The 26231-nt window shown below is 36.3% G+C and overlaps 1 protein-coding gene across 1 annotated transcript in view; it reads left to right on the forward strand.

The window, feature by feature from the left end:
* Positions 1–23462, forward strand: part of LOC121298632 (neuromedin-K receptor-like) — a 35210-nt gene extending 11748 nt beyond the window's left edge. Inside the window, exons 2-5 of the mRNA XM_041225812.1 lie at positions 6500–6688; positions 9631–9781; positions 19485–19681; positions 23150–23462. Coding sequence (XP_041081746.1) covers positions 6500–6688; positions 9631–9781; positions 19485–19681; positions 23150–23462 — 850 coding nt within the window. The remainder of the gene's footprint in view (positions 1–6499; positions 6689–9630; positions 9782–19484; positions 19682–23149) is intronic.
* The last annotated feature ends 2769 nt before the right edge of the window (positions 23463–26231 follow it).

The raw sequence follows: 26231 nt of genomic DNA on the forward strand, positions 1-26231 counted from the left end.
AAAAATAGTTGTTTACATATTTTCATTGTGTAATAAATTGCTAATAGGCCTACTAGCAAATGTATCGATGTGAGGAGTGTAAATATGAAAAATTATGAAAAATTAAAAAAAAAAAAAAAACTCACTCCAGTGGGCCCATCAAAACATTCTAAAACTCACTACTTAAAGGGTTAATGGTATGCCAATGATATTTTTTGTTATTAAAAAGGTGTTTGTAGATAATGCTGCATGGTGCATGCTCTAGTCTATGCCTCATAATAGCACTGTGTTACCAGAACTGTTAAGATAGCTGATACACTACACTGGGGGGACTTCTAAAGAGCAGATACACCATTAAGAAGCCTGGAGATCCAACACATTATCTCCCTCCTTATTCATGCAATTCAAGTTCATTTTCCTCGCAAGACCTTTTCAAACCAAATTCATTGTGTTGCCATTCTGTGTTGTGTTGTGGTCTGCTAATGGTTCAGCTAAGCTTTCTTCAGGGTAATTTATTGGTATTATAATGATATCCCAAAGGCATGTTTGGAAAGTTTCTCTTCTATAGACAATTAATTAGGTAGCCTTTTAATAATTAAAGCAATGAAAAAAAAAATCTAGACAATGTAATCTAATAACCAGGATGTTCTGATGTGAGTCATGGACCCTGGAAGCAATAGTATAAATAGGCACAACCATTGGAGGAACAATTGTTTTCTCTGGAATGAATTTGTATAGAAGTTCTGAGGTTCTAGGGCTGTGCATTAGCAGTGTCTTCACAATACTAGGGTGACGATACAATACATATCACGATATAGTAAATTAAGTGTAAAACATAAAAATTACACAAATGTTGCCCCTTTTCATTGTGTAAGTGTTTTGAATAAAATGGGTTTTGGCCAAATAAGATTCACAACCTGCTTTGTTTTTGTTTTCTGATGTTTTTTTTGTTTTTTTTTAAATAAAATTATTAAAAACAAAATTACAAATGTTTTAAATTATAATAATACAAAAATGATTAATAAAATATGATTTTATTAATTTTAAACCAAATACAGTAGCTGAATGCGACCCTCTGCATGGACCTCTTGTTTTACATGCCGGTTTAGTTCAGGAATAGATTCCGTAATATAAGAAATTTGTACCTTGGCTTCAAAGTATGTATAAATTAGTTTTCTAAAATGCTGTAGGGATGCAAATGAAATGCACTAGGGACTTGTGACAGGGAGAACCCTGTTGCTCGTTCATGTGCAGATGTGTCTAGCTGGGACGCATAACAGGAGACGTATCGTTGGGCAACTAATTGAGCATGTAGGGTCGCCCGATGCTGAGCTGATCGGGAGGTCAGGATTGGCTGTGGGGCATGGCCCGGGGAGGCTGTGCACAGCTCAAGAAGTACCTGCTCCTCAGCTCGAGGCGACTGCACTGACATGCTACAAAGACGGGCACTTTACATCAAGGAGAAGAGTGTTCGCTCCACAGGGTAACTACTACGGAACCCTTCAATTGCAAGACGGTGCCTGTGAAGGCTCTGCCCAGCCAGGACTGTCGTTAAGACCCGGAGTCGCTGGGAATCCGAAAGTTCAAGCACAACAGCAGTAGGTTAGTTTAGGGGATGATGATCTCCACCAATATAGAGAGGGTAACGTATTGTAGTAGGTTCCTGGAGCGGGACGTTGAGGTTAGCGCTCGCTCTGTGTGGCAAACTTTTATTTTTAGCTTTGTTTTGTTTTCTTTATTAAATCTGAAACTAGGGCTATCATTGGTGGTATGACCTGTGTGTTTATTAAATCTATGCGCCTGTACGGTGTGTTAGCACCCAACGCTCTATGTCTGAGGCATTATGAATCAGTGACGAACCACACACGTAACCCTGTTACAGGAATGATAATGTTATTTTTGAACGATTTAATGTTTTCAAGGTAGGTTATACATAGCAAATAATAGATGTTATCATGCCTGCATTGGCTGACAGATCTGACGTTGCTGTTTTCAACTGTGATGACGATGATGATGAAGATTATCCTAAACTGATGTATCGTTGCTGATGGGGTCGTTTAAAATGAGACTTGTTGTTTTTCCTGAGTCCCGCTACTTGATTCCACATTTGGAGCAATTGGGTCTTTGTTTAGCATGTGCTGTTCAATATATGTGAACTAAGCTTTCATTATTGCAAGTCATAATGAAAAAGCTGGCACTTGTGTGGGTTGATTTTAAGTTTGATTCACAGATGCTGTGATGTTGCAGCAGTCATTAGAAACCCACTAGAGCTGGAAATAACTGGCTGAGGGTACTGAATAGTTGTCTAATGTGAAAGAGTTGGAGAGAAGGAGCTGGGTCCAAAGGAGGCAATAAAGGCTCTGTCTTAATAATCACTCGCAATATAGTGCTGGGTGGCACAGTGCACTAAGCAGTGCCATAGGGCATGCTTTGTTTTGTCTAATAATACAAATCCATGCTTTACTCTGTAACTAACACCTAAGAAAAGTTTTAATTGTACCCTGTTTCTTGCATCATGATATTAACTGTTATACAGATACTGTCTGTTTCCTACATTTGTTGCTGTACTCCTGACTATTGAACAGTAAATACTGTATGCATACATGTTTTGGATGAAAGAACTGGAAACACAGTATATTTGTAGCACATACCTTTATAAATGGGTTGTTACTCACATCGTTAATTAATTTGTTATGCAGATTGCATCCCTGACATTCTATATTTTATTAAAGCTGGTGGTGGTTTCAGCTATGGTGGGAAACAGCAGCTCTGACAAATAGATAGTAGGTTGTTGGTTGGCAGCTGTGCACAAATTACTAATGTTTCACAAGTTTCTATTTTTATCCAACCCTATTATCTAGGTATCAGTTACACAGCGAAAAGAAAAACAATAAGTATAAATAAGAAGTACCTCTTGTATTGTATACTGTTACCAGGATGTATGAACAAAAAAAGTAGACAAATCTAGGATTTCATACAATTTCTGTACAGTAATTACACCGTGTAACAATTTTTTTGTTTTGTTTTTTTTGGTTCCTGGGTAGTAAGTGTTATTTCCTAATTGCTTATGCCTCAAAAGTATAGACAATGGCTATTATTCCCCACAAACTTTGCTTTTGTGACCAGGACAGTGATATTTTGAAATTTACTTATTTTCCAGAACATTCCAGATAGATTCAGTGCTGAGTAAACTTGGAGTAACTTCTAGAACTTTCTAGAACTTTCCAGTAATATAAATAGTAGTATAAATACAGGTGCCTTAAGCCCACCAGTTCAGTTTAGTTCCAGCTGCCTAAGTGGATACATATCTGCATTTTTCTGAGATGGCATCAAGAGGCTGCAAGCATCCGGCAGACGCAGAGGTGGAGCTGACAAGAGAAACCCATACTACCCCAACCAAAAAGACCTCAACGACTTGATTAGAGATATTGGTCTCACCAAGTCCAATGCCGAGCTTTTGACGTCTAGGCTCAAGCAGTGGAAATTGGATGAAAGTGTGCAAGTCGCAGATCAGAGGAAGCGTCCCCAACCTTTTTCCAGCTTCTTCACCCGTCAAGATGGGCTCTGCTTCTGCCACAATGTGACCAGTCTGTTCAAGGCAATCGGAATCGCCTGTAACCAGAATGAGTGGCGCATTTTCATTGACAGCTCATCCAGGAGCCTCAAAGCCGTGCTGCTCCATAATGGTAACACGTGCCCGTCTCTTCCCCAGGCTCACTCAGTGCACCTCAAAGAGTTCTCTGTGGGGAGGAACAATGTCAAGTGGGAGCCACTGGTGGACCCCCAGAAAGTGCTGATGCCACCACTGCACATCAAATTGGGCCTTATGAAACAATTTGTCAGCGCTCTAGATAAGGAGTCGGCAGCCTTCAAGTACCTTCAAGACTTCTTCCCTAAGCTGTCTGAGGCAAAGGTCAAAGCCGGTGTCTTCGTCGGACCACAGATAAAGAAGATCCTGGAGTGCAATGAATTCCCCAAGAAGCTCACTAGTAAGGAGAAAACGGCTTGGAACAGCTTTGTCGCAGTGGTTCGGGGCTTCCTGGGCAATGACAAGGCCGAAAACTATGTTGAGCTGGTTAAGACTCTGGTGAAGAACTACGGCACAATGGGCTGTAGGATGTCCCTCAAAGTCCATATCCTTGATGCTCATCTTGACAAATTCAAGGAAAACATGGGAGCGTACTCGGAGGAGTAAGACGAGCGCTTCCACCAGGATATACTGGACGATATATACACTTCCACCAGGATATACTGGACGCCACTACCAAGGACAGTATAACGAGAACATGATGGGAGACTACATTTGGGGGCTGATTCGTGAAAGTGATTTACAGTATAATCGTAAATCTCGAAAAACTACTCACTTCTAAATCTTTTGTAGTCATTTTTATATTACTTTAGTATAAATACATGTTAATTTGGATTCATATGTTGTTTTTTTCTGACTTTATGTGTTTTGCCCGTTTTCTCATTGGAAATAGGTAGATTTCAAAATATCACTGTCCTGGTCACAAAAGCAATGTCTGTGGGGAATAATAGCCATTTTCTATACTTTTGAGGCATAAGCAATTAGGAAATAACACTTACTACCCAGGAACAAAAATTGTGTTACACAGTGTTATTGTAAACACTAGGCAAATATTTTATCGTTACTTATAGCTCCTTATTATTTGATGTTGCAATGTAAGTAAGGGCTAATAGTTACTGGACAGATACCTGCATATTTATAGTACTATCTAAGCCATGTACTTACTGCATGCCATTTTGTGAGCACAATGATGAGTGTAAGGACATTATTTGAATATATAAGCACCATAAAATATTACTAATAAAACCAGAATATGAATACTGCCTGCAATTAAATCATATAAAGAATACCCTTTTTAAAAAATACCTGCCATCATTTAGATTAATTTAACAGACCCCTTTTTTAATTAACTATACCTAATAGCTACATTATGCTGTCATTTGTTTGTTTTTGTCATAAACTGTTTTTTCATTCTATGAAGACCCTAACAGCGTTGGTTATTTATTTATTTATTTATTTTTATCTGTCAGAAGTTTGAGTAGTTGTCCTTATTAACTTGAATCAGGTCACAATTTTCAGTTTCCCTCTATGGGAAGGCATTAGTCTTGTTCTATACTCATACATGTCAACCCCTAAGTGTTCATACTAGTGAAACCCCTGCTGAAAAACCTTGGGATTGATGAAAAACCTTAACCTCGACCACTAGATTTTGTTTTAGAGTGGGGGTGGGATTGCTGGTGAGGGTTCAAGATTTTTGCACATGGCTAACAGCTATGCCACTGACCTAGACTTAAGGGCTATGCACACCAGGAGAAAAGCAAACGACACGAATACAGCACGAGTACATACAAAAAAAATAAAATAAAATCAACTGTAGCTAATGGAGACAAATAAAAATAAATAAAACAAAGAAATAGATACACACACTAAAAAAAAAAGACATTTAACATTAATGTTTATATGTGATCTGGTTTAACATGTTTATCATTAAAAAATAATACATATAAACATATTTATTTGTAAATACTAAGAAAATTAGTTTAATATACTTTTTAATTGATTTTCAGTTTTAATAAAATCTTCAGTTAGTGTGTGAATGTGATTATTATTATTGGTCAACATTATTAAAACAAAGAAGCATCATTTTACAGAAGTATGTGTGGCGGTCCCAGTCACTTTGACCAAAATGAAGGTGAAGTAAAGAGAGAGAGAGACATACCATCAATTTCCAATTGTTCTGTTATTTCTTACCATATGGCATCTTTCTTTGTATTGTCTTCACTGACACTGGCATCATAAAGAACATTATATTTTTCGACTTTAATAATGAAATTCTCATTGATGTCCATTTTTCTTTTATTTCTGCGGTAATTTCTGCGTGAACGAGAAAGTAACAGTCTGACAGCCTCTCCCTCAACTGTTCGAGTAATGACGTGCTGTGTACAGAAATATAGAAGGCTGACGCAGACAAACTGTCAGTTTTAGACAACAGGACAATTCTATCTTTGGGGGAGTTTGCGTAGCAGCTATAGGAATATAGAATGGTAATGTATACCTCTTTATGGTGACCCCCCCCCCCCAAAAAAAAAAAAGAAATAATCCGCTTGGACAATACTATTGGATTTAATGCTGTATAATGTATAAAGGGTTTCGCAGCCTCGCAAACAATAACAAATTTATGCACAAACGTGAGACTCTCAAAATTGTGAAAAACCATGCATTTCACAGGTAAACCTTGCGACTTGACATCTATGTTAATACTGAGAGTAGACCACAACGTGTCTGCTAAAGTAAGCACATTCATTTGTTTGTCTTGTCTAATTTTCTTGGAGGGCACAACCTAAATCTATAATTGTTTTATTTGTTATTGGCTACTTGTATTGCCAGATTGCCTTAGTTCCTGCAGAAAAACATTAAATGTATATTTTTGACAGCTGCAAATATGACCAGCTTTGGCATTAAGCTGTCAAAATAAACTCTCTTGCTGTTTAGGTACATGGCCATCATACACCCTCTGAAGCCAAGACTCTCTGCAACAGCAACTAAAGTGGTGATTGTGAGCATCTGGATCTTGGCGTTTGTCCTTGCCTTTCCACTGTGCTTCTACTCCAGGACTAGACAGATTCCAAATAGAATTATCTGCTATGTGGACTGGCCCAGAGGATTTACTGATCACTTCATGTAAGTCATGTTATACTTTATCTTATTAAAGTTTGCTTTATTTTAAGACCCTTTTTCTTTTGTGATGAACAACTAGCTTACTATCATGTCTACTGAAAAAAGTGCCGTAACTGTTTATTTTGTTTGTTTTCTTTGCAATTGTAAAATAATAGTGCTAATCGGGGTATGTAAAACCAGCCATAAAGGAGTACATACATTCTGTAATTTTTTTTTGGCTTGTTTGTTTTCATATAGCAGCGTCTAATAAGTTACTGAAAATATCTGCTTTAAGAAAAAAAGATGACCCCCTTTTCTAACTTCTGTTTTGCTTCCAGCAAAACATATAGGACCCAGAAGGCTAAACAATGCAAAAACAATGGCATGTCATGTAAGAGTAACAGTTAACATGACTAGGGCAGCTTTCAGAGACACAATGGAATAATACAAATCTAGCCTTGCAGCCAGGTCGCCGCAAGAAAGAGACTCTGAGGCAAGGAAGCTGCAGTGCAAAGGGCAAACACACACTATAATAAACAAAATAACACAAAACAGGAACAAAGGAACAAACACAAGGGCCAAAATAAACAGTTACACAAAACACTATTATCACGCTGGCTGGGCATTCACCTTCACAGAAGCGCAGATACCAACAACACAGTGTAAATCACCAACTCCCTTCTCTCAGACACAGGATTTCTGCCTGCTTTTATGCAGGTGGCCACTACCCAATTAGCACAAATCTGCACTAACTGGAGAGTGACCACACCTGTGGGTGCTAGCAGAGACATTATCCCTGTCCCTGCCACAATCCTCAACTGCAACCTGTGATGGTGATGTACAGTGAGTGTTAAATAAAAAAAATGTACTGGCTAGGCTACGTTAAAATAAAACCAGGTATGCTATCTAATGGTTTACAAAGAAGAACTCATTGTGAGATTGATAGAGAGCCCATAAAATCAATTTATATAATTCCCAATCTTTGCTTATAGGCATTCTTGAATGATGAGGTAAAATGAGGTAAAACTCATATATGACAAATTGACCCCTCTGCCCCTATTTAGTTAAATGGGGATTCCAGATCCATATGGTTCCCAATAACAGGACCGGGTACATATTCAGTGGAAAATATTTAATGTTACAATTAAAAAACATGAATTGTCCCATTAAGAAATCATTTGACTTTAATTCAGGGAGTTTTAAATGTTCAGTATTTCTGTCCGCTATTGAAAGGTAGAATAACCAATTGGCCAATTTAATTTAAACAACAGTGGGGTATATCCAATAAATCTAGCCAGCGGTGGATCTAAGCACTGCCATTGTTTAACACTATGTAACACAATTTTTGTTCCTGGGTAGTAAGTGTTATTTCCTAATTGCTTATGCCTCAAAAGTACAGAAAATGGTTATTTTTCCCCACAAGCTTTGCTTTTGTGACCAGGACTGTGATATTTCAAAATATCACTATTTCCAATGGGAAAACGGGCAAATGTGTGTCTTTTCGTTCACATAAAGTCAGAAAAAAACAACATATGAATCCAAATTAACATGTAGTTATACTAAAGTAATACAAAAATGACTACAAAAGATTTAGAAGTGAGTAGTTTTTCGAGATTTACGATTATACTGTATTTACGATTATACTGTATGTACGATTATACTGTATTTACAGTATAATCGTAAATCTCGAAAAACTACTCACTTCTAAATCTTTTGTAGTCATTTTTGTATTACTTTAGTATAACTACATGTTAATTTGGATTCATATGTTGTTTTTTTCTGACTTTATGTGAACGAAAAGACACACATTTGCCCGTTTTCCCATTGGAAATAGTGATATTTTGAAATATCACTGTCCTGGTCACAAAAGCAAAGTTTGTGGGGAATAATAGCTATTTTCTATACTTTTGAGGCATAAGCAATTAGCAAATAACACTTACTACCCGGGAACAAAAAAAAAAAAAAATTGTTACACGGTGTAATTAATAGAGGGCCCAACATTATAAACACTAAACATCACACAATTCAACATAAGTCTATTTCTCTTTATAAAAATATGAAAAAAAAGAAACTGTTTAATGGTATTTAGATCTGACACTGTTTAGACCAAGAGAAAACACCCCAGCATGTAAAAAAAATGCTATAGCGTATATGCTGGATATAGCACCCAGTCTCGACTGCCCACCCTTATTTACATACGCACCCAGTTTTACTGGCAAAAGGTTAATAAGCGCCAGTGTTTCATTTTAACCATGCCATGTAATATCCCATTTATTTCAAATGCATAAAACGCTTTTTGGAGATAAAATCGAAATATGATTGATTGGTGTGTAGTTTTCCTATGTTAAGATTTACTAAAAAAATGTTTAATCCAGCAACCATTCTTTAATTGTTACAGGAGTACATTATGATGAATAAGTTATAATGCAATAAATACTAATTTCAAAGGGACATGTTTGTCATACTACATAAATACACAACATACAGTGCTTTTGATAACAAAACAGCAAGTTTAGCCAGAATCCCACACTGCAGCTATGTAAAATGTAACAGAATAAATATAAAGTACACTGCTCTGCTGTGTCGCCCAAGCGACTGAGAGACAAGAAAAAGCTGATTGCATGTGTCGTGCACATTACTTATTTAAGTACAGTCCTGTATTTTATTTAACTTATGCAGGATTGTATGTAACAGAAATACCAATTACAATTTGTAAATACAACGACTCCACTGCGAGGTGAGGTACCCTTAAAATCAATATCTTTAGTTCCTTTTTGTGCTGGCCCTGTCAAAGTTTTTTTTTTTTTTTTTTCACTAAAATATACTGACTGACAAGCTGCATAACTGTTAAATCATATATATCCAATAAGCACAATAGTGCTATTTTGACCAAATATGGTAGATTTGTATTACTCTCTTGATAATGGACATTTATTATCAGTATTATGATGTTTTGTTTTGTACAGGTATCATATCATTGTAACAGTGCTGGTGTATGTGCTCCCGTTGGTTGTCATGGGTATTACCTATACAATAGTAGGTGTCACTCTATGGGGAGGAGAGATCCCAGGAGACACTTCTGACAAATACCATGAGCAACTGAGGGCTAAAAGAAAGGTAAGAAATTAATTTTTTACACAGAAGAATAAATTAATTTATAACAGAAAATCCACTATTGATAAACTATATTCAAATAATATACATTATATGTATACTAGCTACAGTATGTCGATCATGGCCTCCATTTTGCTTTATAAAGTGCTGAATTTCTTTCCAAAAAGGACTTATTATTTCTGTGTACAGGTGCTTTGGACAGTGTACAAACACGCCGGTCCCCAGTTATTAAGAGCCCTAAATTTATAGAAATGGAGACACCTACAGCAAATTTTGATACAGATGTCAACTTCCATTTATTCAAGAACTTCACTTACAGGTTACAGCACATCATGTGATTTCCACAGTTTGAGGTCTTGAATCCTGCTAACACTTTAAGAAGGTGCTGTATACCACCGGAACCGGTTTTAAGACTACAGTGGCTCTCAAAAGCATTCACTTGGACTTTTCCACATTTTATTGTGTTACAACATGGAATCAAAATGGATTTAATTAGGAGTTTCTGCCACTGATCAATACAAAAAAAGTCCATAATGTCAAAGTGAAAAATAAAATCTAAAAATTGTTCTAAATTAATTACAAATACAAGTATTCACCCCCTTGAGTCAATATTTGGTAGATATACATTTGGCAGTAATTACAGCCATGAGTCTATTTGAATAAGTCTCTACCAGCTTTGCACATCTGGACACTGCAATTTTTGCCCATTCTTCTTTGCAAAATTGCTCAAGCTCCGTCAAGTTGGATGAGGACCTTTGGTGAACAGCAATTTTCAACTCTTTCCACATATTCTCAATTGGATTGAGGTCTGGGCTACTCCAGGACATTGCCTTTTTGTTTTTAAGCCACTCCAGTGTGGCTTTGGCTGTATGTTTGGGGTCATTGTCCTGCTGGAAGATAAATTTTCTCCCAAGTCCCAGGTCTCTTGCAGACTTCAGCATGTTTTCCTCCAGGTTTTCTCTGTACTTTGCTGCATCCATTTTGCCCTCTATCTTCACAAGCTTTCCAGGCCCTGACTCAGAGAAGCATGATGCTGCCACCACCATGCTTTTACGGTAAGGATGGTGTTCTCAGGATGATGTGCGGTGTTAGTCTTGCACCAAACATAGCGCTTAGCATTGAGGCCAAAAAGCTCTATTTTGGTCTCATCAGACCTTCTTCCACTTGGTCTCAAAGTCTCCCACATGCCTTCTGGCAAACTTTAGCCGAGATTTGATGCAAGTTTTTTTTTTTAACAATGGCTTTCTTTTTGCCACTCTCCCATAAAGGCCAGTTTTGTGAAGCACCCGGGCTATTGTTGCCTTATGCACAGTGTCTCTCAGCTCAGCCATGGAAGACTGTAACTCCTTTAGGGTTGCCATAGGCCTCTTGGTGGCCTCCCTGACCAGTGCCCTTCTCTCCCGGATACTCAGTTTTTGAGGACAGCCTGTTCTAGACAGATTCACAGTTGTGCCATGTTCTCTCCATTTCTTAATAATGGACATTACACTGCTCCGGGGGATATTCAATCCCTTGGAAATGTTCTTATATCCTACCACTGTTTGGTGCTTTCGAAGAACCTTATTCCGGATTTGCTTTGAATGTTCCTTCATCTTCATGATGTAGTTTCTATTAAGAAATGTACTACCCAACTGTGGGACCTCCCAGAGACAGGTGTATTTAACCTGAAATCATGTGAAACACCTTAATTGCACACAAGTGGACTCCATTCAACTAATTATGTGAATTCTAAAGACAATTGGTTGCACCAGAGCTTATTTAGGTGTTTCATAGCAAAGGGAGTGAATACTCATGCAATCAATTATTTTCTGTTTTATATTTGTAATTAATTTAGAACAATTTGTAGATTTTATTTTTCACTTTGACATTATGGACTTTTTTGTGTTGATCAGTGGCAAAAACTCCTAATTAAATCCATTTTGATTCCATGTTGTAACACAATAGAATGTGGAAAAGTCCAAGGGGGGGTGAATACTTTTGAGAGCCACTGTATAGTCATGGCTCCCAGGGGTCCCCATATTGTCACTTCACTTGCACCCGCATTCTCATTATATATTTTTATGAAGGCCCAAATTCATAAAGGGAAAAAACCAACCGCAAAAAATCCATATAATGTGTGTGGTCAGTACGGCCGAACTCGGTGTCAAAATAACGATCTATTTTATAAGACTAATTAGGTATAGCAGGCGATTCCACAATCAACCAATTTAAATACCCCTCACCACAATTACAGGCAGAGAATTGCATTTGTTTTATAAATCCCATCCAAAAATTCAGAATGCAATCCTTTTATAAATCTGGGTCTGAGTTGTTTGTTATTGAGCATCTGTACACTGTCCCTATGGCATTCCATTGAAAATAAAAATGACTTTCATTTAAAAATGATCCAAATGATGTGTGCATATCTTCATCTACCATTTTTTTTTTGTTGAGTTTTTAAGTTCATTACAAATCAAAAATATTATGTGCTTATGGTGCTATATGTTGGATCCTGGAAGAAATCACTAGACGAGCAACATAGTCAGTGCCTTTTGTCTCGTGCTGTGCGTCTTTTAATCTATGCTACCCAAATGGGACTCAGTGGTCTGATAGACATCCAAAGGATAGTACCTACACACTTGGTGAAGTGGATAAACATAACAAGAAAATGTCGCTTCCTGAACAGTGTAAGGACTGTGATAAACGGAAGAAGGATTCAGGGTTCATAAAAAGTCTAAGCTTTTGGAACATCGTTTCTCTAATGTGATGTGAATACCTAAAAACTTCTTCCGAGGCTGCTAGAACATTAGGAGTCCATTCACTGAAAATGCAATAGGAAGCTTAATCTGACCAAAGAGTCACAGCACTGCTCATATTGAAAGTGCTGTTGAGGTATTGATTTCAGCCAAGATGCAGGTGGAAAAGAAAAATAAATCAAGCACCTAAATTTAGGTGATTTGTTTTATTACAATAAAACAAGATTGCTTCAATAGTTGATATTAGTGTTTAAATGTAAATATATTATGTAAATATATTGAAAAGACAATACACATATGTATTACATGAATTATTCTTAATATTATCTTATTATTTTGTGCAATAAAGGACAAACAGAGGAATGACTAACACACTTTATTTAATTTACTCTTTCAACACTGACCCTGCTAGTGTCAAATAACTTTTTTTTATAGTATTTAATTAGTAAAAGTATGTTGCTTAGTACTGAAAGAGAAAATCTTTTTAGACACATCTGGTGAAATCAATGTTATATATAACTGCTTCCTTGTAATACAAACTACAACCTCGGGCAAGTTAAATGTTGTCCTAAGGGGTAGAAATGTGCTATTAGAACAACAAAATGACAATGCCACCCAAATCCAGGGTAAATTATCCATTGTGGGAAAAGTGCCCACAGTTTACTTATTAAGAAGGCATGGAAGGCTTCTGATGTTTGACCTGTTTGGTTTTATTAAGTTCTGACCCTTATGTTTCCATTAAATATTAATAACAATGGATCTTCTTTATGAATAAATGTAGTGCCTGCTCCAAGAGGATGTGGAATGAAAAAAATTCTGTCTTCAGAACAAGTCTAAACAGAGTACTGCCTGAAATGGTTGTTTTTGTGAAATAAGAACTAAGTGGGCATTCTCAAGAAAAAAGAAGAGTGACATATTTAATCTTAAAAAATAACTAATTCTCTTATACTTCTTCGTGGATACATGCTTTACTTCAAAGCTTATTATTCAGTTTGTAGTGTTTTGGACACAGTTATAAAAATATATATTTAAAATATGTTTTAGTTCTCCTAGTTTTGATCATCTGCCAGCATACATTTGAAACTTGTAAAGAATATTATAATGAGTATAAAAAGTATCTGGCTTGAATTGTAAAAGCTGATAAAACAATACACATTAATAAACATCACATATAGGTACTAGAATTCCCAATTAGGAAAAACTGAAATCTTTCATTAAATTTAGTGTAACATGACAGTGGTAATACATCCGGGAACATAATTGTACCACTATTATTATTTTTCTTATTTTCCAGTTTAGATCTGGGGGACCTGATAGCACCGAACACTTAAAACCCTACACCATATTCAGAAATCCCCTTTTACTGTTAAAGAAAAGATGAACAATGTGACAGAGAACATACTGTAGCTGGATTGACTTTCATTCAAACACCTGTACTTTGTGCAGATTAGATTACTTAAATTAACTTGCAAGAAAGATTAGACCAAAAAGGCAAGAAAATGGGTGGATTGGTGTTATCATTGACTAGACCACGTGTACCCTCCCAAGTCCTGCAGAAAGAATCAGATACAAAGAGCATTCTTTGGAAAAAAATATATAAATTACAGAGAAAATGTCCTGAGAAAAATTACCTAAGATCTCAACATGAAATGGGGATGATGATAATGGTAGCAAATTGTTAGATACAATAATCAACACAAGTGATAGGGGATATTCTTTAAAACAATTACAATGATTGTTTCCTGTTTGTATCAGTAGATCTACTATGGACCCTATTTAAGCATATCAAAAGTCATTTTTATGAGTGAAAATAATTTTATTCATAAAGCAGAATAATAAAAATGAATTAAATCATTATTAGTTATAGTGATTTTATGCTTTGGGAATACAATCTTATAGTACAGCAGCTTAAATGTCACTTTTGACTATTAAATGTTAATATGTCTAAAGCAAGAATAAAAGTCACCCTGACACTGTGCTTGGCCAAAAAATAGAGATTGCATGTAAAATTTATGTGACCCAAGAGACTGTCTTGTGAGCCACTATACCCAGAATCTCTGTGGCATTACAAGAGACATGATTTCCCCACTCATCACAATGGCTCCATTGACAAGTGTGTCCATCAAGACTAATTGGCAAAACCAAAAGACAAGTATGAGTCTGCATTAATGAACATAAAAGTGCCATCCGTAGAAAAGACATACATTCGCCTTTGGCTAGACATTTTGCAGAGACTAATCACTTAATTTCAGATTTAAAATTCTGTGGTTAACAAAGATTAACTCAACCTCCTAGAGGGGGTGATCTAAACCAAAAATTACTTCACTGTGAACCAAAATGGATTTTCTGTCTCAAAACTGTACAACCTGAAGAAATTAATGAAGAATTAGGGTTATCATGTTATCTTTAGAAAAAATATATCATCTTTATACAGTTATCTCTAATACTAACATCAATGTTATGTATCAATTGTCAATTTGATTCCAAATTTATATGAATTGTTAAATCCATCAATTTATCAACTTGCTACATTCTTATGATCCCTATCATCATTATTATATATGATATTTTCCTGTTACTTAATGTAATTATATATACTGTATACTGTGTATATTACATTTCTTCTGATGTCTATATGTCTATTGTATATATTGGCCTGTTTTTAATTGAACACCTGACTCTTTAAATACCCAGGTGTTTCTAACTTGAAGATGGCCAAACTACCAAAACATTTGCACTTGCACTGAACGCTTTATTTGCTTGTTCTTTGGTCTAATAAAAGAATGTTTTTTTTCACTTACTTTGATTATGTAGTGGTTTCCTTGTCTCCACTCTCCTGATCACAGTGTGCGGATTCTTTTTGTCTTCTGCTACCTCATTTGTAGAACAGCCACCAGGTAGCACAATTCGGTCACAAGGGTTGCTACACATGCTACAGTGGCCCAAATCACAGAAACCTTTAACACTGGACAAGGCACTGTTGTTTCCACACAAACAATGTGTAGGGAGCATATCACTCTATTTTTTTTTTTTGACAGTCAATGTTTAAAGGTCAGTATTACCAACTGTTGTAAGTCAACGGTAATGGATTGAACCCTATGACAAACCTTGAGTTTATAAATGTTACAAGAGTAGGAAGTAAGTGAGCAGGCATTTCCAGTAAATTATTTATTGGTTGAGTCTGTAACCAAATTTATTGTAACCAAGTTGTAAAATAAATTAAATAAAGACCCTGTCAAAGTCAATTCAGACGTGTTTAATACAATGACAATAGGAGCACTGACAAGAACATATCCAGTAATTAAAATCCTCTCTACAGCATATATTCCAAGAAATCGAATTTGAACTCCTGAAAATATAAGGTGTAAACAAAGTTTCAGATGATGTTGAAGTACTATGAGCCATGAATGAACAATTAAACAGCTATCATCAGCACCTAAATGAAGATAACACTCTGGGAAAAGTTTATAGTTTGAAACTCCAGACCAATTAGGCCTGCTTTTCATCTTCAGCTGGCTGCTTCTTTAGAACAAGCCTTTGCATAATTTGCATTGAAGTCGTACAAGTGACAAATTTATATAATATGCTGCTAACATTCAACTTGTCAAGAACACAATCTAAATTATAGTTTGTTTTTTTATCCCCCTCTGGGGATGCATGTCATTAGGGTTATAAGTAATATGGTAATTCACATTTAAAAGTTTCAAAAAACCATTATTCAACCATGAAGAACCCTTGCTTGGGACATTCTTTAACTTTACTGCAATTATTACAATATTTGAATATGAGGAGGTTCCTGTCCATGTGTCTTTCCATATAATACTTACATACGTCACAACAGTATTTTTAGGGAAGTGGTGCAGCAAGCCTACATGCCCAATGGAAAAATACATTATTTTTTCCAGTTCCTGATTATGCATACATTACAGACAGCGGATGCAGACCTTCCCTTGAGAGGAGGTCCGCTGCCTAATTCACCACTCTAGGAATGTGTGTCGTCCGTAAGGAAAGCAAGTTCCTCTGAGCCCATGTCAAAAGCTTGAAGGCAATGTGATGCAACCCCAGGGACCGTAGACCACCTTGGTGGTTGACATACGCCACCAGTGTTGTGTTATCCATCTGTGCACCCCACAGCACCAAGAAGAAGTGGTGGAAAGCAAGGGAGACCGCCTGCAACTCCAGCATGTTTATATGCAGGGATGTCCAGCAGTCCGACCAGGATCCGTGGACTCCTCTGCCTTCCCAGACCACCCCCCATCCCGCGGCGGGCGAGCTGAAAAGAAAACAGCAAACACAGCGAAAAACGGTTTGGGGAAAACACACTATTCTTTCTTATGAAAGGCCCAACTCACCGAGGTGGGTGGGACTACGCAGCCGGCAAGGTCTACTCTTTAGTGGGGTGTATGTAATACAGAGCCCAGTGGAGGAATACACAGCTAGTTGGCTGTTGTTGTTAACAACTGCGCTGCATCTAATCCACAGCACGACCCAGATAAGCAGGGTTGTGCAGGCTAATATACAGACAAGGGGGACACAACGGCAGCCAAACAAACAAGGCCCAATCCAGCTGCCAGACGGCGGCTGATGGAATCACTCAACAGCGGGGATGCGGCAAGGCCTAGCCCTGTTTAGGAACTGTATTCTCCCAAGAGTGTAGTTTTTAGTGAGAATAAAACACAAACACATTTCTTATAATACTGCACAGGCAGTCGCTCACATACAACAGACCGTAAACAAAAAGGCAGCTAGCAACGTAAGCGAGCAAGCTGAAGTGATGAAGACAGAAAAAGAAACTTCAGTTTGGAGTCACTGATTCCATGAAAGTGGCAAGGCAGCTTTCAGCACGAATGCTGGGGGAACTGCAGTCAACACAGGAAGCTCTTTTTACAGACAACGTTCATTTTAACACATACCTTTTTAAGAAGTAAAAAGAGAAATGGTTTTTCAGTTTGACTGTTTTAATCCCTTGGTGGTTGGGATCGAGTGTGTCATCCCATGATGGGGCCTAGCAGCAGCTCTGATACAAAGAGCTCAGTAATAAGTACCCCAATTGGCAGGCATATCAAATTAGTAATGTTGGTGGTCGTCTTTGAATTGAAAGGGAACTGGCATTTAATAGACACCCGGCGTTTATTTACAATATTTGCCAGCAGACTCTGCGTGTATTGGTGACAGGTGATTATTTGAGACCCGGCAATTATTTGAAGTTTTATGGTATATATTATTTTGTTTTACCTTATTAGTAGAAATGCTATACTTGGATAAATAGGACACTTGTATGTTTCATGAAGGGCTTGTCCTTTATAAGTTCTTAGAAACTGCACTTTCAGAATGGCTGGAGGTTAAATTCCAGTTTCTTTGAGAGATATCTCACTGTAACAAGGAGAGATCTGTGCTGACTCTGCTGGCGTGTTCACGGGCTGCAGGAAGAGGGCGGCAGTCACCCAACAACCGCCTGTGAGTCATGTGTGGGTGTGTGGACTTTCCCCCTCTCTGAATGGCTGGGAGGCGGGTCTTGGGTGATTGTTGGTCCTATAAAATAACGCTCTGTTGTTTCCTCAGGTCTGCCCACTTAGATGCGCCAAGAGTGCGGAAGCTTTGATTCAGGACCGGGAATCAGCTGGGAGAAAAATAAAGATTCACAGCGAGACAGAGAGAGAGAGCAGGGAATCCTTGGGCAGACCCCGGCGTATTGTAAAAGAGCAGGCTAGATAGCCGATAGAATAGGACGGTGATCCGGGTCGTGCGGGTAGTGGCGACCGGGATAACGCTGCCGAGTGCAGCACCTTTTATTTGTAGTTTTATTACTGTTTTATTTTCCCTTGTTCTTTTCGCCTTCTGTTTTCATTATTATTTCTTTGAGCACCTGCGAGTGCACTTGCTGTTCGTGTACCAGCTGTGGTATTTCCGTGGTGCTGTCTATCATCGTTGATAGGCAGCCCACGGTCAACATTGCCCTCTGCCGGAGAAAAATAAGAACCGGTCCAAAATAAAACTGGGCACCTGTGTGGTGTTTCCAAATACACCTGTCTGTCTCCTGGTCAGTGAATTACCCACACCCCTTCCACACTCACATTAGCCAAGTCAATGATGTAATGCCACTCTGAAAGATAGTGTAGCCTTGATTTATAGGTTTCCGACCACATGATAGCACAACAGCATGGTTGCATGGGGCATTTCTAATTTCCTTTATCCTGCAACAAGAAATATGTTGACAAAACTTTATTTATGTTACGATTTGTTTTTCAACTTAATTGAGTTTAATAAGGATTCTAAGTGATCTCTACAGATAAGTGTTCCCTAATACAGTAATCGATTCTGTAAAATCAAATACAATTTGTAGGGTGTTTTTTTGACCATTCTAACAAGGCAAGACGATAAATATTGATTCAAACCTTGCTTTTGAACAGTTTATAAATGGTATATGTTGTCTTTTACTATATTCTATAAAACTGTATTAAAAAATCCAATGGATATCACAGGAAGCGATTTCATGTGGATTCTATTCAATGATTCCAGAATTCCAAGACCCTACTGACTCTTCAGATGGTTTAAAGTGCAGGGTGAGGGACAAAAACCAAATACAAGTTATTGGCTACAACAATTGATTGCACCTCATGCTAGTTTATGGAATAACAGAGCTTTTCAGACTATTGTGTCTGTGAAGCTAAAACCACAAGCAATCATCAGAGATTATCAGGAGCACTTTGAATGGGAATCGGGGATCAGACTGATGGAGAGTATAGCAGACTGATGGACTAAACATTGCCTTTGTTACCAGTTCCTGAAAATGTTGACAATGGAGGAAACTTCTGCCTATTTATGTTGTTGTTTTTTTGTTGTTGTTTTTTCCCAAAACAAAACATTTGGACATCTGTCTTTTGTACAGATGGGGGAGAAGAATGGGAATGTGTAATATATGATAAGTATATGTAGAAATTAAAACACATTTTTATTTCCCTGTCCCTCAGGTTGTAAAAATGATGATTATAGTTGTTGTGACGTTTGCCATTTGCTGGCTGCCCTATCACATTTACTTCATATTGACTGGAATATACCCTCGTTGGAACCGATGGAAATACATACAACAAGTGTACCTTTCTATCTTCTGGTTGGCCATGAGTTCCACAATGTACAATCCCATTATTTACTGTTGCCTTAATAGCAGGTGAGTACTGCGTTCAATAGAAATGGGGAGAAAACAAATAAAAGAATAGTTATAAATAAAAGTTAGCATTTTTTAAATGCCATTATAATAGCTGTTTTGTGCAGAACCCCTAAAGGGACATCATGGAAAAAAATATACTATCTTGTGCGCACCAGATACTACCTTGTGTGCAACCAGATACTATATTGTGCACACAAGTTAATATCTTGCTGGCTGCAGCAGACACCAGGTGTTCTTGGTGGATAGGTTAGGAGACAATCACTGGATTTTTCTCTTGGCATAACACCAATGCAAAACTGGTGAGCTTTTAGACTCATGCTATTTTCCATAATTGTATGTAAAATAATTGTATTCTCTTACTGCCTGGAACATTTCACTCGGTTACAAAAGCAAATGTGAAAGGAGTAATTTGACTCATGATTTAGGATTTACAACTTAATTACCTTGTTATCATGAAGAATATGTGCCCTTTACATTATACGTAGTGTTCCATGTTTCCGGTTTCTTTCCGAATTTTTCCGAAAAATTACAGGATTTTTTTAAAACTGGATGTCAGTTTTTACTGATTTATGCCCAATTTTTGTCTATTATTTAATATTTTCCCAGTACTATTTTTTAGTAAATACACAATGTTTTGATCAAAATGCTGTTTTATTTTGACTCTGACATTGTAATAAGCAGCCCTACACTTTATCTTAGGATACAGCAGACGTTTAGACGTCAGACGACAAATAACGTTCAAATCTGGTTTTCTGTCACCTCATAAACACATTATCATCTCATTATGTTGGCCAATCAAAGTTTGATTATTGTGGCAATTGCTGGGCATAGTAAAAACTAAATTGAAATACTTACACGAAAATATAATATTTTTAGTGGATGAGGAATGGGGAGAAAACATTAATCAGTTTATGAATATTAAAAAGAAAACGAATGTTTCGAAGTATAACAAAATAAAAAATAGCAGAAGTGGGTCAGATGGGGCAGAGAATGCATAGCTGTTCAAATACTGCTGCATTGAGGTACATGTTCGCACTGACAATAAAAGAACATACTGAAAAATAAGTGACACATTAAACTAAAACAATAAAGTGAACTGAGAGACAAGCAATACCTTTATGTGGCTTTTACACACACTTTAATAAAAAGAAAGCACAAAATGACTGTGTTAATGAGTTTGTCAGAGCGCTGTGCTTTGCTGGACAGCCACTGTTTATTGCAGAGAGGTCTGTATTGGTGACTTCATGCAACAGTACTGTCTGTCAATCAGGTAAACACTGCCTAAGCCGACAATCTTAATCGTAAATATTTGAATATGCTGATGCTTTAGTTGGTAAACGTATATGCAAAATATCCAGGGTGATTTTTGATGTGTCTCCCGATGGCTTGCACCATCCAGTTCTGTCAATTTTCGCAAAGTACCAGTTAACTAGGGAAAATGCAGTTTCCACTTGCAGAGATTCTGCTTCATCATACGTGCCAGTGACATTATTAATCAGAAACCAGAACTGTATACTGAGATTTCTTCCCCCGATTTTTACCAATGTCTCAATTAAAAACAATTTTTTGATTGTTTTATCCCTATTTTAATATATCTAAAATAAACTCTGAAAAATTCCCAGAATTTTTTTTTAAAGACAAAAACCAAAAATGCGGAACACTAATTATACAGTAGGCTACATCATGCAACAGTTCATAGCTCCTGAAGACTAACTCGCAAGCTATTTTACCCCATGAAAGTCTTCATGATAAGGAGTAAATTAAGTCACGTGTGTCTCAGTGATTTGCAAGTTATTACTGGGACAGACCCATTGATGAGCAAAACCGATCCTGCTTTTATTTACAGCAACTGAGTTAAACTGCAGTACAAAATGATGGGTCATCTATAAAAATGACAGTTTTGCAAAGACTGAGAGGGAAATACAAAAGAAGAGAAAATCTAAATCAGGCTACCACACTCTCTTACAAGTATTAAGCACTAACTCATGCTTACAAGATACTAGCCTTCTTTTTTTTTTAATTCACACCATGTCCCTTTAGGGTTTCCATAGTTTTGGCCATATATTTTGTAAAATCAGTGTTTGTTGGTTTAGAAAATATACCTTCTGTATTTAGCACTGTCAAATTGAGATATACTAACTGTTCCAGCTTCTTAAAATCATTGCACATTTTCTACCCTAAATTACTGTACATTACATCTCTTGTGTAACGAAAAATATCAAACAGAATTGTATACACTTTGGATCTCAGAAAGCAACAAACACTGAATATCAATGCATTTTGTTCCAGAGCTCTGTAACTATGGTTTTATTTAATTAAAGTGTGTGGCCGAGTTAATGGAACTGCTATTTTGATAGATGGAAAGGTCAGTTATTCCTGCTGGAAACTTTCATATGCAAGGAAGGCATAACTCATGTTTTACATGAGTTCCTCATAAAATAAAGATTCTGTTGGCACCAGAAATTTAAATAGATTTGGTTGAATTGAATAACAAGTTCAAAATATACTCTATACACTTTACCTAACATTTCACCTTTCATATCTGGAAACAATTTCAGAACCAGTAATCAGCAGTGTCTTTGTTTGTTGAATTATGTACGGGTTAATGGCTATCCAGTCATTCAGTGTCAAGGCCACAACTGCTTATGAAAATGTTTGCTACTATATTAAAATCTGAAATGCTAGCAAATATTTTAATGTCTGTTTTACACTGACTGACACATAATCATGGTGCTGTTTTGACTAGTTACAAAAGGTTACCAGGGTTTGTGTTTGAGTCTACTGTAAAGTAAAGCCTTGCAAAAATGTAGCAAATAAAAAGAAAATACAGTTCTATTAATGACATTGTAAAATGCCCTATGATTTAATAAAAATATATTTTGAATAAAATATAAATGTATCTAAACCTACCGTATTCTTTCGAATTTAAGACACAGCCCAAATTTACCACCCTCAATTTAAGGAAAAAATAAAACATCAACTAAATATGCATTTACAAAGATAAAACCTCAATTGTGCTGTTGTATCATGCAACACTGACACGAAACAATGTTGCTGTAGCTTAACCACTGAGCTTGTTTATTGTGCTGCGCACTGTATAATACTTAAGATGGTGTCTCTGTCGTACACGCGTCCCTGTACTGTACTTGAATTTAAGACACAGGCTATTTTTAAGAAGCTTTTAAAAAAAAAAAAAAAAAAAAAAAAAGCATGTCTTTAAGTTTGAAGGAATACAGTAAAAACACATACATTTTTATTTTATTTTTATAATACCATTAAGCAATTCGGCTCAGCACACCTTACTCTCACCACAGTAAATTATCTACAGTTAATGCTTCAGTAGTTACTATGCAATTAGATTGTTTTTAATAATTAAAATAGTTTGATACTGATGATTCACTGTATTGTTCATTCAGTGTAAAAATAGTGTCATGTGTGTTTAACCCAAGATATATTTGACTTCTTCAGGTTTAGAGCTGGATTCAAGAGGGCATTCCGTTGGTGCCCATTCATCAGGGTTTCCACCTATGACGAATTAGAGCTAAAAACCACCCGGTTTAACCCGACTCGCCAAAGCAGCATGTACACTGTCTCCAAGATGGAATCCAGCATGACCGTTGTCTTTGAGCCCAATGAGGGAGACAATCCAGACCCTGCCAGGAAGAAAAATGCCGCTTCTCGAGACACCAGCCTCAACGGCTGTTCAGGCAACAGCACCAAAACATCAAGGAGTTCAAGCTTCTACAGCACCACAAACACCTCTGTGGAAGAGTATTCATGAAGCCTACAGACACACATGGATTGTAAACTGGAAAAAAGCATTCCAAATCCTACAGCTTAGCATCAAACATCTATAGAGGACACTTTGAAAACAGGTAGTACACTCTTTGCAAACGCTTTTGTGTTTCCTGCTGAGTAACTTAAGGGAACTGTTTTGATAAACACAATTAAGTCCACTACTTTTTTTTTTTTTTTAATGACTAAATATCAATGTATGATTTTGAGGTAAAACAATAAGAAACTAAGACATTATTGTTTTGAGCAAACTCTTTAACAAATCTAAATCTTTTAAATGTAATTACCACTGGAAAAAAAAAATCCTCTTGTTTCCAGGACAGTTCCTGAAGTAGCTGAAGTGAATATTTCAGTATGTTTATCTGTCCCACTGAACATAGAGAAATTATATTATATTATATTATATTATATTATATTATATCATATTATATCATATTATATTATATTATATAACTACAAATACCTTCTTAAAATCTAAAAAAAGTAATATCAGACTGTATTTCTATTTTCTAAATAAGCTTCTAATTAGAATCATTAATAAATATTCCAAATTAATTGTTTAAAGTCCTATTTTCTTTTGGATGAACAATTTCTCTTCATAGGAATTAAGGATATGATTAGAATAAGTAAGAATGAATAGAAATATTGTATTAAGCATGTATTAGAATGGCATGCATATTTTACCTCCTCTAATATATATTGAACATCCTGGGATAGTGTGACAGCATGGTCAAGTGGTCAAGCAGGCCGACAAGGATCACACAGCAAGAGGAATGTGTTTAAGGGCTTCTGGGACACATGTTTTTTTTTTTTTGCCAACATAATTTTATAAATAAAAATTGGCTTCTGTCAGGCCTTTAAATTGGAGTTAAAAGTTACTTAGGATAATATGGGCCAGAGACCAATAAACACATCATGGACAGTTTAAATAAGAAAAAATAGTAATAATTAAAAAGATGCAAGCATTAATAAGTTATAATTAATTGCAGTGTAGCATGTTCCAGCTCACAAAAGAAGGGAATGTTGATAGAAGCCTATGTTTAGATATTGGAATATGAATTATGTACTTGTACAACAGAACAGGAAATGTGTGTTTATTAGAACACCCATAAGTCTATAAACTGTAGAATTTATGGAGGTCAACCTATTTCTAGTGTAAAACGTCATTTGTATGTTTGTTAAAATTTCAATCAAGTGTCAATTTGTAGACATTGTATTTTGTGCTCTAGTACCACACAAGTGTATGGTGCGGTATTTTGGTTCTGATACCACAGCATACAGTATATCATTTTGATTTAGCACAGGCCCCTGGCACACACTGCATTTCTTCTATTTAAATGATAACGATCTGTAAAATGATGGATGTCACTTTAGGGTTAAAAACTATGGTTAAGCCTTTCATTTACCGCAGTTTGACAATATTGGAACCTATTCTTAAAACTTTAAGGAATGTTTTTTAATTGTACACATTATTTGAAAACAGAGATATTGAAATGAACTTTAAAAATAAAACAGCAAAAACATTATTTAAACCAATAGTTAAAGTTCAGCCCATTATCTTCCCAGTAATCTGACATTATCCTATACTGTGTCTTGACCTTTGAAGGGGAGTCCATTCATATGGAAAAATTGAGATATTATCCAAAAAACAAAACAAACAAAAAAAAAACATAAATTAACTATGCGTACGTTATCTTATTTCAGGTTAATTCTAAAGTTTCACCTCACAAAATTTTCGATTACAACTTTGTAGAAAACTTAAATTCTTAGTGGTGTTTGTTTTTCAATAATTAAGACTTTCTAACAAAAGTTCAAACACCCCTAATTTCCCAATATTTTAGCAGTATGGTCTTATAATCTATACATAAACATTTATTTACAAACGGGAAATTTATTTGAAAATTTAAATAATATAAAACAAGCCGTATAATATATATATATATATATATATATATATATATATATATATATATATATAAACATTGTTCTTTTGATCTTGTTTGTGGGATGTGCAAAACAGGTTTTGTTTAAAACATCAATGTATGCCTAAATCTTGGGCCCAGTTGCTTAGCTTTGGTTATATGGTTGTGTGAGATACATGCACTACATTATCATAGTCTGCATCTATTATATCCATTGTTTAAATGTGTCATGTTCGTTGTATTAGAAGTCCACGGACTGCCGAGGAAACAAACTCCTATGTAGTGCATGCTACATAATTGGTGTATTGTATTTGTAATATATAACTGCAGCGCACAACAGTAAATGTTTAAAATGTGACAGCTTAGTGGTACAAAAGGTGTTCAACAGGAAAGCGCAGGACACAGATTCAAAGAGTGAAAATTGACTATAATAAAGGTTGACTTTTCACAGCCTTTTATAAGATTAGCCATACACAGCTTGTGATATGGTTAACAGCTAGTCAACTCCCCCCCAAAAAATGATCCCCAGTCTTGTGTGTACCCTTAAAACCAGATCCAGACGGACACCATCACATACAAAACCTGCTGCTCCTGCTGGTTACAGTAAATGCGCTCAGGCAGAGCTGCCCATGAAAAGGGCCTGTGTGTGACAGTAGCTGCTGCCAGTAAAATATAAAGTACCACTAAAGGGAGTTTTGTTGTACATTATGTATTTGTTGAAACCCTTACTGTTTATATTTTCCTTGAATGTTTATTTATTATATGGAGGTCTACAGCTTAATAAGTCTTCTTCTTTTGTAATAATTTAGTCGATTTGTAAGTAGACAAATTAG

Source organism: Polyodon spathula, chromosome 1, assembly GCF_017654505.1.
Source record: "Polyodon spathula isolate WHYD16114869_AA chromosome 1, ASM1765450v1, whole genome shotgun sequence".
Taxonomy (NCBI): domain Eukaryota; kingdom Metazoa; phylum Chordata; class Actinopteri; order Acipenseriformes; family Polyodontidae; genus Polyodon; species Polyodon spathula.